At 45.0% G+C, this 13,253-nt stretch overlaps 1 protein-coding gene and 1 long non-coding RNA gene across 2 annotated transcripts in view; one reads left to right on the top strand and one right to left on the bottom strand.

The window, feature by feature from the left end:
• LOC119797244 (flocculation protein FLO11-like) overlaps positions 1-7,937 on the top strand; it is a 32,984-nt gene extending 25,047 nt beyond the window's left edge. The window contains exon 2 of the mRNA XM_038306238.1: positions 6,385-7,937. Within this exon, the coding sequence (XP_038162166.1) occupies positions 6,385-7,922 (1,538 nt within the window). The 3' untranslated portion in view covers positions 7,923-7,937. The remainder of the gene's footprint in view (positions 1-6,384) is intronic.
• A 2,129-nt stretch (positions 7,938-10,066) lies between these two features.
• On the bottom strand, positions 10,067-12,298 carry LOC119797232. The gene is made up of 2 exons (XR_005282562.1): positions 11,937-12,298; positions 10,067-11,792 (listed from the first exon to the last, which is right to left on the bottom strand). It is a non-coding gene; the product is annotated as an uncharacterized LOC119797232 (long non-coding RNA).
• Between the last annotated feature and the right edge of the window lie 955 nt (positions 12,299-13,253).

The following is a 13,253-nucleotide window of genomic DNA, read 5'->3' as shown; positions in this document are numbered from 1 at the left end:
GGTCTCTAATAGGGTGATAGAATGATTCTATAGGGTACCTGGTCCTTCAGGTCTCTAATAGGGTGATAGAATGATTCTATAGGGTATCTGGTCCTTCAGGTCTCTAATAGGGTGATAGAATGATTCTATAGGGTGTCTGGTCCTTCAGGTCTCTAATAGGGTGATAGAATGATTCTATAGGGTATCTGGTCCTTCAGGTCTCTAATAGGGTGATAGAATGATTCTATAGGGTATCTGGTCCTTCAGGTCTCTAATAGGGTGATAGAATGATTCTATAGGGTATCTGGTCCTTCGGGTCTCTAATAGGGTGATAGAATGATTCTATTGGGTACCTGGTCCTTCAGGTCTCTAATAGGGTGATAGAATGATTCTATAGGGTATCTGGTCCTTCAGGTCTCTAATAGGGTGATAGAATGATTCTATAGGGTATCTGGTCCTTCAGGTGTCTAATAGGGTGATAGAATGATTCTATAGGGTATCTGGTCCTTCAGGTCTCTAATAGGGTGATAGAATGATTCTATAGGGTATCTGATCCTTCAGGTCTCTAATAGGGTGATAGAATGATTCTATAGGGTATCTGGTCCTTCAGGTCTCTAATAGGGTGATAGAATGATTCTATAGGGTATCTGGTCCTTCAGGTCTCTAATAGGGTGATAGAATGATTCTATAGGGTATCTGGTCCTTCGGGTCTCTAATAGGGTGATAGAATGATTCTATAGGGTATCTGGTCCTTCAGGTCTCTAATAGGGTGATAGAATGAATCTATAGGGTATCTGGTCCTTCAGGTCTCTAATAGGGTGATAGAATGATTCTATAGGGTATCTGGTCCTTCAGGTCTCTAATAGGGTGATAGAATGATTCTATAGGGTATCTGGTCCTTCAGGTCTCTAATAGGGTGATAGAATGATTCTATAGGGTATCTGGTCCTTCAGGTCTCTAATAGGGTGATAGAATGATTCTATAGGGTATCTGGTCCTTCAGGTCTCTAATAGGGTGATAGAATGATTCTATAGTGTATCTGGTCCTTCAGGTCTCTAATAGGGTGATAGAATGATTCTATAGGGTATCTGGTCCTTCAGGTCTCTAATAGGGCGATAGAATGATTCTATAGGGTATCTGGTCCTTCGGGTCTCTAATAGGGCGATAGAATGATTCTATAGGGTATCTGGTCCTTCAGGTCTCTAATAGGGTGATAGAATGATTCTATAGGGTATCTGGTCCTTCAGGTCTCTAATAGGGTGATAGAATGATTCTATAGGGTATCTGGTCCTTCAGGTCTCTAATAGGGTGATAGAATGATTCTATTGGGTATCTGGTCCTTCAGGTCTCTAATAGGGTGATAGAATGATTCTATAGGGTATCTGGTCCTTCGGGTCTCTAATAGGGTGATAGAATGATTCTATAGGGTATCTGATCCTTCAGGTCTCTAATAGGGTGATAGAATGATTCTATAGGGTATCTGGTCCTTCAGGTCTCTAATAGGGTGATAGAATGATTCTATAGTGTATCTGGTCCTTCAGGTCTCTAATAGGGTGATAGAATGATTATATAGGGTATCTGGTCCTTCAGGTCTCTAATAGGGTGATAGAATGATTCTATAGGGTATCTGGTCCTTCAGGTCTCTAATAGGGTGATAGAATGATTCTATAGGGTATCTGGTCCTTCAGGTCTCTAATAGGGTGATAGAATGATTCTATAGGGTATCTGGTCCTTCAGGTCTCTAATAGGGTGATAGAATGATTCTATAGTGTATCTGGTCCTTCAGGTCTCTAATAGGGTGATAGAATGATTCTATAGGGTATCTGGTCCTTCAGGTCTCTAATAGGGCGATAGAATGATTCTATAGGGTATCTGGTCCTTCAGGTCTCTAATAGGGTGATAGAATGATTCTATAGTGTATCTGGTCCTTCAGGTCTCTAATAGGGTGATAGAATGATTCTATGGGGTATCTGGTCCTTCAGGTCTCTAATAGGGCGATAGAATGATTCTATAGGGTATCTGGTCCTTTGGGTCTCTAATAGGGCGATAGAATGATTCTATAGGGTATCTGGTCCTTCAGGTCTCTAATAGGGTGATAGAATGATTCTATAGTGTATCTGGTCCTTCAGGTCTCTAATAGGGTGATAGAATGATTCTATAGGGTATCTGGTCCTTCAGGTCTCTAATAGGGCGATAGAATGATTCTATAGGGTATCTGGTCCTTCGGGTCTCTAATAGGGTGATAGAATGATTCTATAGGGTATCTATTAGCTGTTCTATGAGCCCTAATGCAGCCTGGTTAAAAGCCCTAGAATGAAACCACAGCTGTTTCTTCCTTTTATGGTTTGATCATGAATATTTAGATGAGCTGTGCTCTGATTGGTTGGTTTACAACGAGCCAAGCTGCTGAGCAAAGACTCATCATAGCAACAAGCACTCACTCACTGAAAGCAGCATACCCAGTCAGACCAGCATACCCACAATCAGACCAGCATACCCAGTCAGACCAGCATACCCAGTCAGACCAGCATACCCACAGTCAGACCAGCATACCCAGTCAGACCAGCATACCCACAATCAGACCAGCATACCCAGTCAGACCAGCATACCCAGTCAGACCAGCATACCCACAGTCAGACCAGCATACCCAGTCAGACCAGCATACCCAGTCAGACCAGTATACCCACAGTCAGACCAGCATACTCAGTCAGACCAGCATACCCAGTCAGACCAGCATACCCAGTCAGACCAGCATACCCACAGTCAGACCAGCATACCCAGTCAGACCAGCATACCCAGTCAGACCAGCATACCCACAATCAGACCAGCATACCCAGTCAGACCAGCACACCCAGTCAGATCAGCATACCCAGTCAGATCAGCATACCCAGTCAGACCAGCATACCCAGTCAGACCAGCATACCCAGTCAGACCAACATACCCACAGTCAGACCAGCATACCCAGTCAGACCAGTATACCCAGTCAGATCAGCATACCCAGTCAGACCAGCATACCCAGTCAGACCAGCATACCCACAATCAGACCAGCATACCCAGTCAGACCAGCACACCCAGTCAGATCAGCATACCCAGTCAGATCAGCATACCCAGTCAGACCAGCATACCCAGTCAGACCAGCATACCCAGTCAGACCAACATACCCACAGTCAGACCAGCATACCCAGTCAGACCAGCATACCCAGTCAGACCAGCATACCCAGTCAGACCAGTATACCCACAGTCAGACCAGCATACTCAGTCAGACCAGCATACCCAGTCAGACCAGCATACCCAGTCAGATCAGCATACCCAGTCAGACCAGCATACCCAGTCAGACCAGCATACCCAGTCAGACCAGTATACCCAGTCAGACCAGCACACCCAGTCAGACCAGCATACCCAGTCAGACCAGCATACCCAGTCAGACCAGCATACCCAGTCAGACCAGTATACCCACAGTCAGACCAGCATACTCAGTCAGACCAGCATACCCAGTCAGACCAGCATACCCAGTCAGACCAGCACACCCAGTCAGATCAGCATACCCAGTCAGATCAGCATACCCAGTCAGACCAGCATACCCAGTCAGACCAGCATACCCAGTCAGACCAACATACCCACAGTCAGACCAGCATACCCAGTCAGACCAGCATACCCAGTCAGACCAGCATACCCAGTCAGACCAGTATACCCACAGTCAGACCAGCATACTCAGTCAGACCAGCATACCCAGTCAGACCAGCATACCCAGTCAGACCAGTATACCCACAGTCAGACCAGCATACCCAGTCAGACCAGTATACCCAGTCAGACCAGCATACCCAGTCAGATCAGCATACCCAGTCAGACCAGTATACCCAGTCAGACCAGTATACCCAGTCAGACCAGCATACCCAGTCAGACCAGTATACCCAGTCAGACCAGCATACCCAGTCAGATCAGCATACCCAGTCAGACCAGTATACCAGTATACCCACAGTCAGACCAGCATACCCAGTCAGACCAGTATACCCACAGTCAGACCAGCATACCCAGTCAGACCAGTATACCCAGTCAGACCAGCATACCCAGTCAGACCAGCATACCCAGCATCAATACCCATTTATTCCTTTAGTTTTGTAAGAAAAATACATTTTAAACTACCTCGACAGGCATTTATCCCTTTAGTCATGGAAATAAAAACTATTTCATGACTTAATTTTTGGTGTTTTTAAAGCGTATGGCGATCTGACATCAAAGTCTATTTTTCCTACAAAACTAAAGGGATAAACGCAAATCTGACGTCTAGCTCCTGCGTATTGACTATGGGTATGCTGGTCTGACGGGACAGTGGGTCTGTCGCTGGCCGGGTGGTGGTCTGAGTCGGTGGTCTGCTGCTGCGTGGTGAGCATGACCGCAGGTTTATATCTGATATTCAGAGTGAGGGTCTCAGACCATGAGGTTGCCCAGTGAGGTGGAGAGAGGAGATGGAGAATAAAGGAGATTAGTTTCCTGGAGTTTCCATGAAGCATGCATCTTGTCAGTAACCATGGAAACTGCTAGTAAAAGTTGAGCTATAAACATAAGAGAAAAATAAGCATAATAAAGCCTCTTGCCAATTGAAAATATTGAGCTTTTGCATTTTTTTCAAACATGGTCGACCCGAAGTCATCATTTAGCTCCGTTCCCACTGGCTAATAAAGCTGGTCTAACCACTCGCTGGCGGCTGCGTGGCCCCTGACCCCCTGCGGCTGTGTTTCTGGTGACATCATCATCATGCTGCATTGGCGTTTATGATTTCATGAGTGTGGTAAATGGTAAATGGTAAATTTCCTGTACTTATATAGCGCCTTTATTCAAGTCAGGAGACTTGACCAAAGCGTTTTACTCTACATTCATTCACCCATTCACACTCACACACTGATGGTGGTGAGCTACATTGTAGCCACAGCTGCCCTGGGGCTCACTGACAGAAGCGGGGCTGCCGTACACTGGCGCCACCCTCTGACCACCATCAGTAGACAATGCAGGTGTAGTGTCTTGCCCAAGGACACAACGACACTGAAAGTCGGAGCCGGGGCTTGAACCGTCAATCCTTCGATTTCAGGGCAAACTCCTACATCTGACGCCACTGTCAGAAATCAGGAAAGTAAACAATGGAAGGAATCCTGGTCGTAGTCAATGTGCTTTATAGTTTCTGTCTATTATCTGACTGAATCCCTCTGACCAGAGCTGCTCCACGTTTATCGTGTTTCTGCTTGTAAGACCAATTCACATCACGTCATCTCAGGTCACTTTCCAGTTCACCAGATCATCCAGTCAGATTGATTCAAAGTTTTCTATCTAAGGAAAACCACCTGATTGCATCGACTCATTGACTCTTCAGCAATCCCTCACACTAAGCATGCTTGTAGCGACAGTGGAGAGGAAAAACTCCCTTTGAACAGGAAGAAACCTCCAGCAGAACCAGGCTCAGTGTGAGCGGCCATCTGCTGAGGCCCACTGGGGTTCAAGGAGACAGAAGCAGACATAGAAAAAGAAGCATAGATACAAAAGGCAACTGTCAACCAGCTCCACAGGCTTCATCCAGGTTTTTATGTCTTCAGACATGCCTGTAATCTAAGTAATGGGTTAGCTTCATCTGGATTATAGACAGATATAGCTGGGTATCATCAGCATAACAGTGGAAATTAATCCCATGCTGTCTAATAACTCTACCGATTGGAAGCATGTATAAAGTAAAGAGAATTGGTCCTAGCACTGATCCCTGTGGTACTCCACAGGTAACCTTTGAGCGTGTTGAAGATCTATCATTAACATGAACAAACTGAATTCGATCAGATAGATAAGATTTAAACCAGTCTAGAGCTGTTCCTTTAATTCCAACAGAATATTCAAGTCTTTCTAAAAGAATATTATGGTCAACTGTATCAAATGCAGCACTGAGATCCAACAGGACGAGCACAGATACAAGTCCATTATCTGAGGCCATGAGAATATCATTAGTGACTTTCACCAGAGCTGTTTCAGTGCTATGATGAGCTCTAAAGCCAGACTGAAACTCTTCAAAAAGTTCATTATGGTGGAAGTGATCGCACACTTGTTTGGCAACTACTTTCTCAAGAATTTTGGATAAGAAAGGAAGATTGGATATAGGTCTATAATTGACCAAGTCATCTGGGTCAAGAGACGGTTTCTTAAGCAGAGGTTTAATTCCAGCAACCTTAAAAGAAGTGACTGGCGCGGTGTGTTGATGTCCCTACGCTGCGTTCAATGGTATCATGTAATTTAGAGGGTCAAGCCGGCTCTGGTGTTCCCACAGCCGAGGAGATTTTAACGTGGGTTGTTGCCGAGTCGATTAGCCGCTTGTATCTGATGTGACCAAAGTGAGATGATGACCTGAATATTGCTTGTTTCCATCTGCAGCCCTGAAGAGGTCATTCGACGATGAAAATGCAGACGATCTGATGTCCATCACCTCAGCTTCCTCTGCCTCCACCCCCGTCTCTCCCTCCTCCTCCCATTTCATCCTTAACCACAATAAAGCCATTGTGGAGCAGCGAGGAGGTGGGCAGCCTGACTCCCTCAGATCTTTGAGTTTGGGTCCCAGCCCCCTGCTGAAGAGCCGTGCCGTAGGCAGCAGCTTGTCCTTCAACAGAGGAACCATGAACAGGCCGGTCGTCCCAAACAATAGCTCCTCTGTCACCAGAGCGGCTTCCTTCCAGAGCAGATTAAACCCCAACTTCTGCTCCACGTCGTCTGGACCCGGCAGTGACAACGACAGCCTTTACAGCTCTACCTCCAGCCTAGAGTACTCCAGCGGTGGCGGCTACACCCTCCCAGCCAACCGGCTGACATCGTACCACAGCCCTCCACCTCAGAGGGACTTCTATGGATCCAACTGGCCTCAGCAGCGTGGAGCGAACATGGAAAAGTTCTCCTCCCTGGGCGGTGTTTTTAAGCCTGAGGTAGACCAAGACAGCGAGCTGACGCTGCACGTCACAGAGCCGCATGTCTCCAACCGTGGCACCGTGTCCATTCTGGACTTCCAGCTCACAGAGGAGCTGACACTGGGAATGGCAAAGGACGGTGCAGAAGGCAGGATGTCTCCAGGAATGAAGTATGTTGATGCTAATGCTAACTGGAATGGTCGGCCAAGTGGGTATTCCTCTGAGGAAAGTGGGTCAAAGGAAGTTTACCAGCAGCGCCTGTGGGGCACCAAGAGTCCTCCGACCAAAGCCAAAGAAACTCGACGTCTCAACAAATTTCCCTTGGATCTGGACAGCTTGGTAAGCAGCATCTCACCAACCTCCCCCACGAAGCCGCAGGCGGGACTGATGAGCCCAAAGGCTTCAAACTGTTCCCAGCAGAGCAGCAGTGAGCTTCAGAACTACAACCTCAGCCCCCCATCTACAGCTACCAGCCCTTCAGCCTCCCTCCACAGCCTGGACAGTTCCTCTGAAACATCCGGTCGACTCTACAACCATCCACGCTCACCCATCTCTCCAAGCTCTCCCGTTCCTTCACACCATCCCATCACCGCTGCAGAGAGGAGCTGCTCTCCTGAGAGCCTCCATCAGATGGATCATTACTCAAAATCCCAGGTCGGTCACATGGTCCTTAATCTCCACTTGGGTTCTTCTAGCACCTCTGGATCCAGAGTGGTTGGACCGCTGGCAGATGGTGAATGTGACGGCAACGACAGTGTGGACCTGATCTTACAGAGGATTGCTTCCTTCTCTGTCCCTGGAACGACTGACATCAACACAGGACCTGCCGTCCAAACGCCAAAACCTTCTGCTAGGTCGTCATCCGAGTCGGACGGTCCGACTGAGACCAGAAGCACGACCAGAAGACTGGAGGGGACCAGGAAACACGGAGGTAAGACGGGAAATAAACTGCAAAGCCTTCACTTTGTTTTCAGCTGTTATCTCCTCATGAAGCCAGAGGTGGGAAATGGATGAATACAGGAATCAATCATCAACATTCTGCTCTGTTTTAGGCTCTTTATTTAAAAAAAGGTCGGGGTAAGGTCAAGGTTAGGCCAGACGCTAATATCCACCAACCTATAGCTTTATAAGCCCTGACAGTAACACTAACGAACCATTACTGCTGCATATCTACCCATAACCTGAACCTGATCTCAGATAATAACTGAGTCCTACATGAACTGCGAGGACTGGCAGGATGTCCTCGCTTTGGTCCAAATGGTCGTCAGTGAGGAGGTTGATAAGGAAAGCTCTGTTTCCACCTTGAAGCATTTTCTCTCTGGTTCTTTTCCTAAGCAGAGATATGCTGGTCTCAGAGCAAACTCTGTAAATAATACTTTGTTATGTTTATGTATTAATTAACCAGGAGACCCGACAACAGATTTGAATATTAATTATAATCTGACTCAGACCAGAGAAGTTGCTTAGAGTTACAGACGGCAGCGTGACCAACGGGCTCATTTCAGGTAGTAGTGGCCCCAATAAACAGTTACAGAAGCATTTTATACAACTCCAGTCTGCCACAACATCACATCATCACATCATCATTACCTCATCACATCATCACACCGTCACATCATCACATCATTACATCATCATTATCTCATCACATCATTACATGATCGCATCATTACATCATCATTACCTCATCACATCATCATTACCTCATCACATCATTACATCATCACACCGTCACATCATCACATCATTACATCATCATTATCTCATCACATCATTACATGATCGCATCATTACATCATCATTACCTCATCACATCATCATTACCTCATCACATCATTACATCATTACATCATCACATCATCACACGATCGCATCATTACATCATCATTATCTCATCACATCATTACATGATCGCATCATCACATCATCATTACCTCATCACATCATCACATCATCACACCGTCACATCATCACATCATTACATCATCATTATCTCATCACATCATTACATGATCGCATCATTACATCATCATTACCTCATCACATCATCATTACCTCATCACATCATTACATCATCACATCATCACACGATCGCATCATTACATCATCACATGATCGCATCATCACATCATCACATGATCGCATCATTACATCATCACATCATTACATCACACATGTTTGTGGATAACATCCATGTCTCCAGTCCTATTAAAGTATCACTCTTTGTTCTTGGATCGGGACGCCGCTCTCATTTCATTCCCAAATCGTTGCCACATACAGAATGAAGATGACTTTTTATCCTGACTGTCCCAGTTACATAAACTACTGGGAAAACATTCGTTCAGACACGCAACAGGCAGGTCTTATTAGGGTTTAACAGGCTGACATCATCAGTGAGACTGTTAGAGACTGTTGGCCTCATGGGTAGAGCAGTGAGCTGCGCTCTGAGGAGGTCGCTATTACCCGGATTGATCCCCACAGCGTGCAGTCTGGGTCCCTGAGCAAGACCCTAAACCCCACACTGCTCCCCGGGTGCCGCACAATGGCAGCCCACTGCTCCCCGAGGGGAGGGGTTAAATGCAGAGAGGGAATTTCTCCAGTGAGATCAATGAAGTTCAATTAGTAAGATAATATAATCCTATCATGGTGAAATAGGAGAAATGGTCGTTGCTCTGGTGCCAAAGCAGGAGCTTCCTGATGCTATCAAATGTTTCCAGCTAACCTGATAGCCAGGATGATTCACTGCTGAGGCTACGTTCACACAGCCTGCTCACTAAAGCTCCATGGTGGAAATGGTATGCTCATTCATTCTGCTAAATAAATGCAGCTGCCAGCAGATTATTGTGAACAGGACACCAAAGGGATGACATCACAGAGCAGCACACTGTTAACGGAGGGGATGGTGGTTTAAGCCTAAATAGAATACCAGCAGCGGGATTAATGAGCAGACATAAAAAGGTGGGGCGCCCTCTGCTGGCAGAACCACAGAACCAGCAGAAAGCCTGATGGTTGCCATAGCTACCTAATGGAGCCTGGCTGTGGAAAACGAAATCTTAGCATTGACCTATAATATTAATAAAATAAACATAATAATTCCCAGAAACCCGCATCAGAATATCAAGAAAATTAATGTTTCTATGAAACACAAACCAGTTTTGGGTCAAAACTTTTTTATTTTAATGAATAGAAATGAAATGGATCCAAAGGTTGTATTGTTGATGAGCCCTAAAGTGATCCAGCAGCCCGGCCCGTTTAATGGACCCTGCAGCTCGACTCCAGTCCAACCAACAATCAACTGTTTCATTTTTTGCATTTTTTAGATCTTTAACTTTGCTAATTAGCTCAGCCCCTTTATCTTTACCCATTGTGCACACTTACAGTATTGCATTGTTATTGTAAATAAACACAAACGGTTTTATTTACCAACAAATTGGGCAAAAACAATTTTAAAGAGAAAAATGACGGCAGCAGTAAGTTTTCATAAAAACTTTATATGCAATAAGAGAGCAGAGTCGTGTAACGTGGCTGTGCCCCAGGCAGCAGTGGCAAATAACAGCATCATGGTCACTTTCATAACAAACAATGAAGCTGAATTCGCGCTGCTAGTTGATGTTGTGCTGTAATGTTGTCTGTTAATTCAACAAAAGGTTTGTTTCTCCAAAGTCTCTTAAATGTTGATTTTAAAATAAAAACGTAGCATCGTTTCTCCCTTAATGTCAGCCTGTGAGCTCCTGTCTCCTAACGATGACATCAGCAGCCTTTAAAGTTGTGGAGCAGAATGCAGTTTGTTGTGCAGCTGGTTGGTGGCTGGTTTGAATCCCAGCTCAGTCATTGTGTCCATAAGCAAGGCATCTGATCTGCATGGGTGAAGTGTTGATGGTAGTTCTGGCAGCCTTGCTCCTGTCAGCGTGCCCCACAGCAGCATGGGATTCATTCCACCGCTATGCTGATGATACTCAGCTATATCTGGCTATAAATCCTTACATTAGGAGCTCTAGTTAGTTAAATTTTGACATTTTAGATAAATTTAAACCTGAATTTAAACTTTTAGGCAGTTTTGTTCCAACTCTTTCACAGTGAAAACTCTTTAACTCTTTCAGAAGTTTTCATTCCAGCTCCATCTAATATGGACCAATAGCAACACTGAAAGTTGAATTTATGTCCCTGAAGAAACAGAGTTTCTTTAGTAGGACGTCTGGAAGTGGATGAAATCAGATTTTTTCTGGTGGCTGAAATGATCTGAATTGGGTCTTTGCTGTGAAAAATGTGAGTAAGACAGGTTCAGGGGTGTGAATACTTTGTCAGCATGCGTTGATGGTTTCCTTTAGCTGGTAGTTTGTGTTGAAATGAAACCAATCCTGAAGGAGTCCTGATTACCAGGTTGTGAAACGGTACCTGCTCTTTTCTGCAGTGATTTGTTGTAATTATGAACATTTCATAGATCAATGTTTTTCATCCAAATAATCCGCGGAGGAAACGACCTCCTTCATGTCTCTGTTTGATCCGTTCTAACGAGACCTCAGGATGTTTGCTCAGGACTCTCATCAAGTCCTGATAGAAAACAAAGCAAACTGTGGGTTGGAAGACGCAGCGCTGCAGGGATTTCCAGATGAAAGAGGGATAAAGCAGTCATGTTTAAAGATGGCAGGAAGCAGGTAGATGCACTTTAAATCTAACGTCTCACAGATGATTGTGTCAGGCAGGAAATCCAGGAAAAGAAGCTAGATCCATAAATGAAGGCCTGGAGCCTGAGAACTTCTCCCAAAGCAAACTCAACCAGCCAGCACCCAACTCAACTTTATTTATAAAGACCTTTAGAACATCCCAGGAAACGACCTTCCTTCCCCAACTCTGGTATGGCTGTGATGTCACTGGGTCAGGAATCTAGTTAGGAGGAAGAAATTTAAACAATTAATAACCAGAGTATCAGTAGAACATCTTTCTTCTATGACAAAGAGACAGACAGACAGACACACACACACGCACACACACCCCGTTCCCACTACTACAGGCCCCCCCGCTCCTTACCGATGGCAGCATGTTGGCTCCTCGGATGTCGCTTGAGATTCGCAGTTTTCTTTCCTGCCATTTTAAAGCCGCAGACTCTTTGGTGGCGTCCGTCCTGCGGTGTTCTCCTTCGCGTTGTAACTGAAATGGCGCCATACATCCAGGCGTTGTTTAACAAATCGTACACCGGTATCTGCCATGACTGCGAAGTTGAGCTATGAGTATTAGCCCTCTGCTACTGACTGGGCGGCGCGAGGCGCTGTGGGACAAACAACGCAGAATCTTCTATGAAGTTTAAGAAACATATTATATTAACAATTATAAATTCATTATAAACAATTACATTACTTAATGTCCGTTCGTCCATGGATCGTAAATTTCGTCTGCTCTTACTCTCGTTGACGAAAATAATTTTTTATTTTCGTCATATTTTTATTTTTTGGAAACAATTTTTGTTCTTTATGGTTTCGTCATCGTCACGGGAAACAGAGGAGCTGACGAAATATTTTCATCATCGTCAGGGTTGATGAAATTAACACTGCTGTTAGCAAAGGATTGTGGGAAAGCATACAGCTCCTAATTCAGGACGTTCCTTTGGCAGAGGAGGCTTCCTGCTTCCTCTTCCTCACCGCAGGCTCTGATCATGGACCTGCTGTAGCTGCAGCCCTGACCCATGGACCAGAGTCCAACATTAGGTCCCTGTTTTCCAAGATGGAGACCCAGGCAGGACCGTCCCAGACCAGGCTGAAGGCTGAGTTCAGAGTTTTAGAGTTTTAAGGAGATCCTACATCAGAAAATGCTGCAATAAAGTAAAAAAAAAAGGGATTTATGAAGCAACTTCCTGATGTTAAAATAATAATGAACATAATGAACTAATACATAAATTATAAAAGATTCTTCGTCTAACAAAGTCAATTATAAGCATAGATATGATAAAATATTATCTTTTGAGAAGAAGTATTTCCATAAGCTCCAAAAAGTTCCTGACCTCATGTCACAAAATGGAATAATATACAAACCTAGAAACCTGAAACGATAAAAACCGAGAAGTTTCTCATTTAAAAATCAGAACCCGGGGTTCATGGAGCTTCTCCCAGATGCCTGTCAATAGGCCCCCCTCCCACTAGGAACCAGGAGGAACCATTCATCAGCGGGACGGACTTGCTTGATCAATCAAATCTCTCTCTGATAAACTCTTGTCGTCGGTTTTTTCTGTAACGTGGATGTTGTGTTGGTCGCTCATCCTTAAGGTCAAGAAAGTCTGTTGTTTAAGCACATTCCATGAATGACGGAAACAGGGAACCTCCTTTCTGCCTCTTTTTCAGGCCGCTGGTTTTT

This window comes from Cyprinodon tularosa, unplaced genomic scaffold (genome assembly GCF_016077235.1).
Source record: "Cyprinodon tularosa strain WSP-4 unplaced genomic scaffold, ASM1607723v1 ctg1151, whole genome shotgun sequence".
Classification (NCBI taxonomy): domain Eukaryota; kingdom Metazoa; phylum Chordata; class Actinopteri; order Cyprinodontiformes; family Cyprinodontidae; genus Cyprinodon; species Cyprinodon tularosa.
This window is presented reverse-complemented; position numbering and strand designations above follow the sequence as displayed.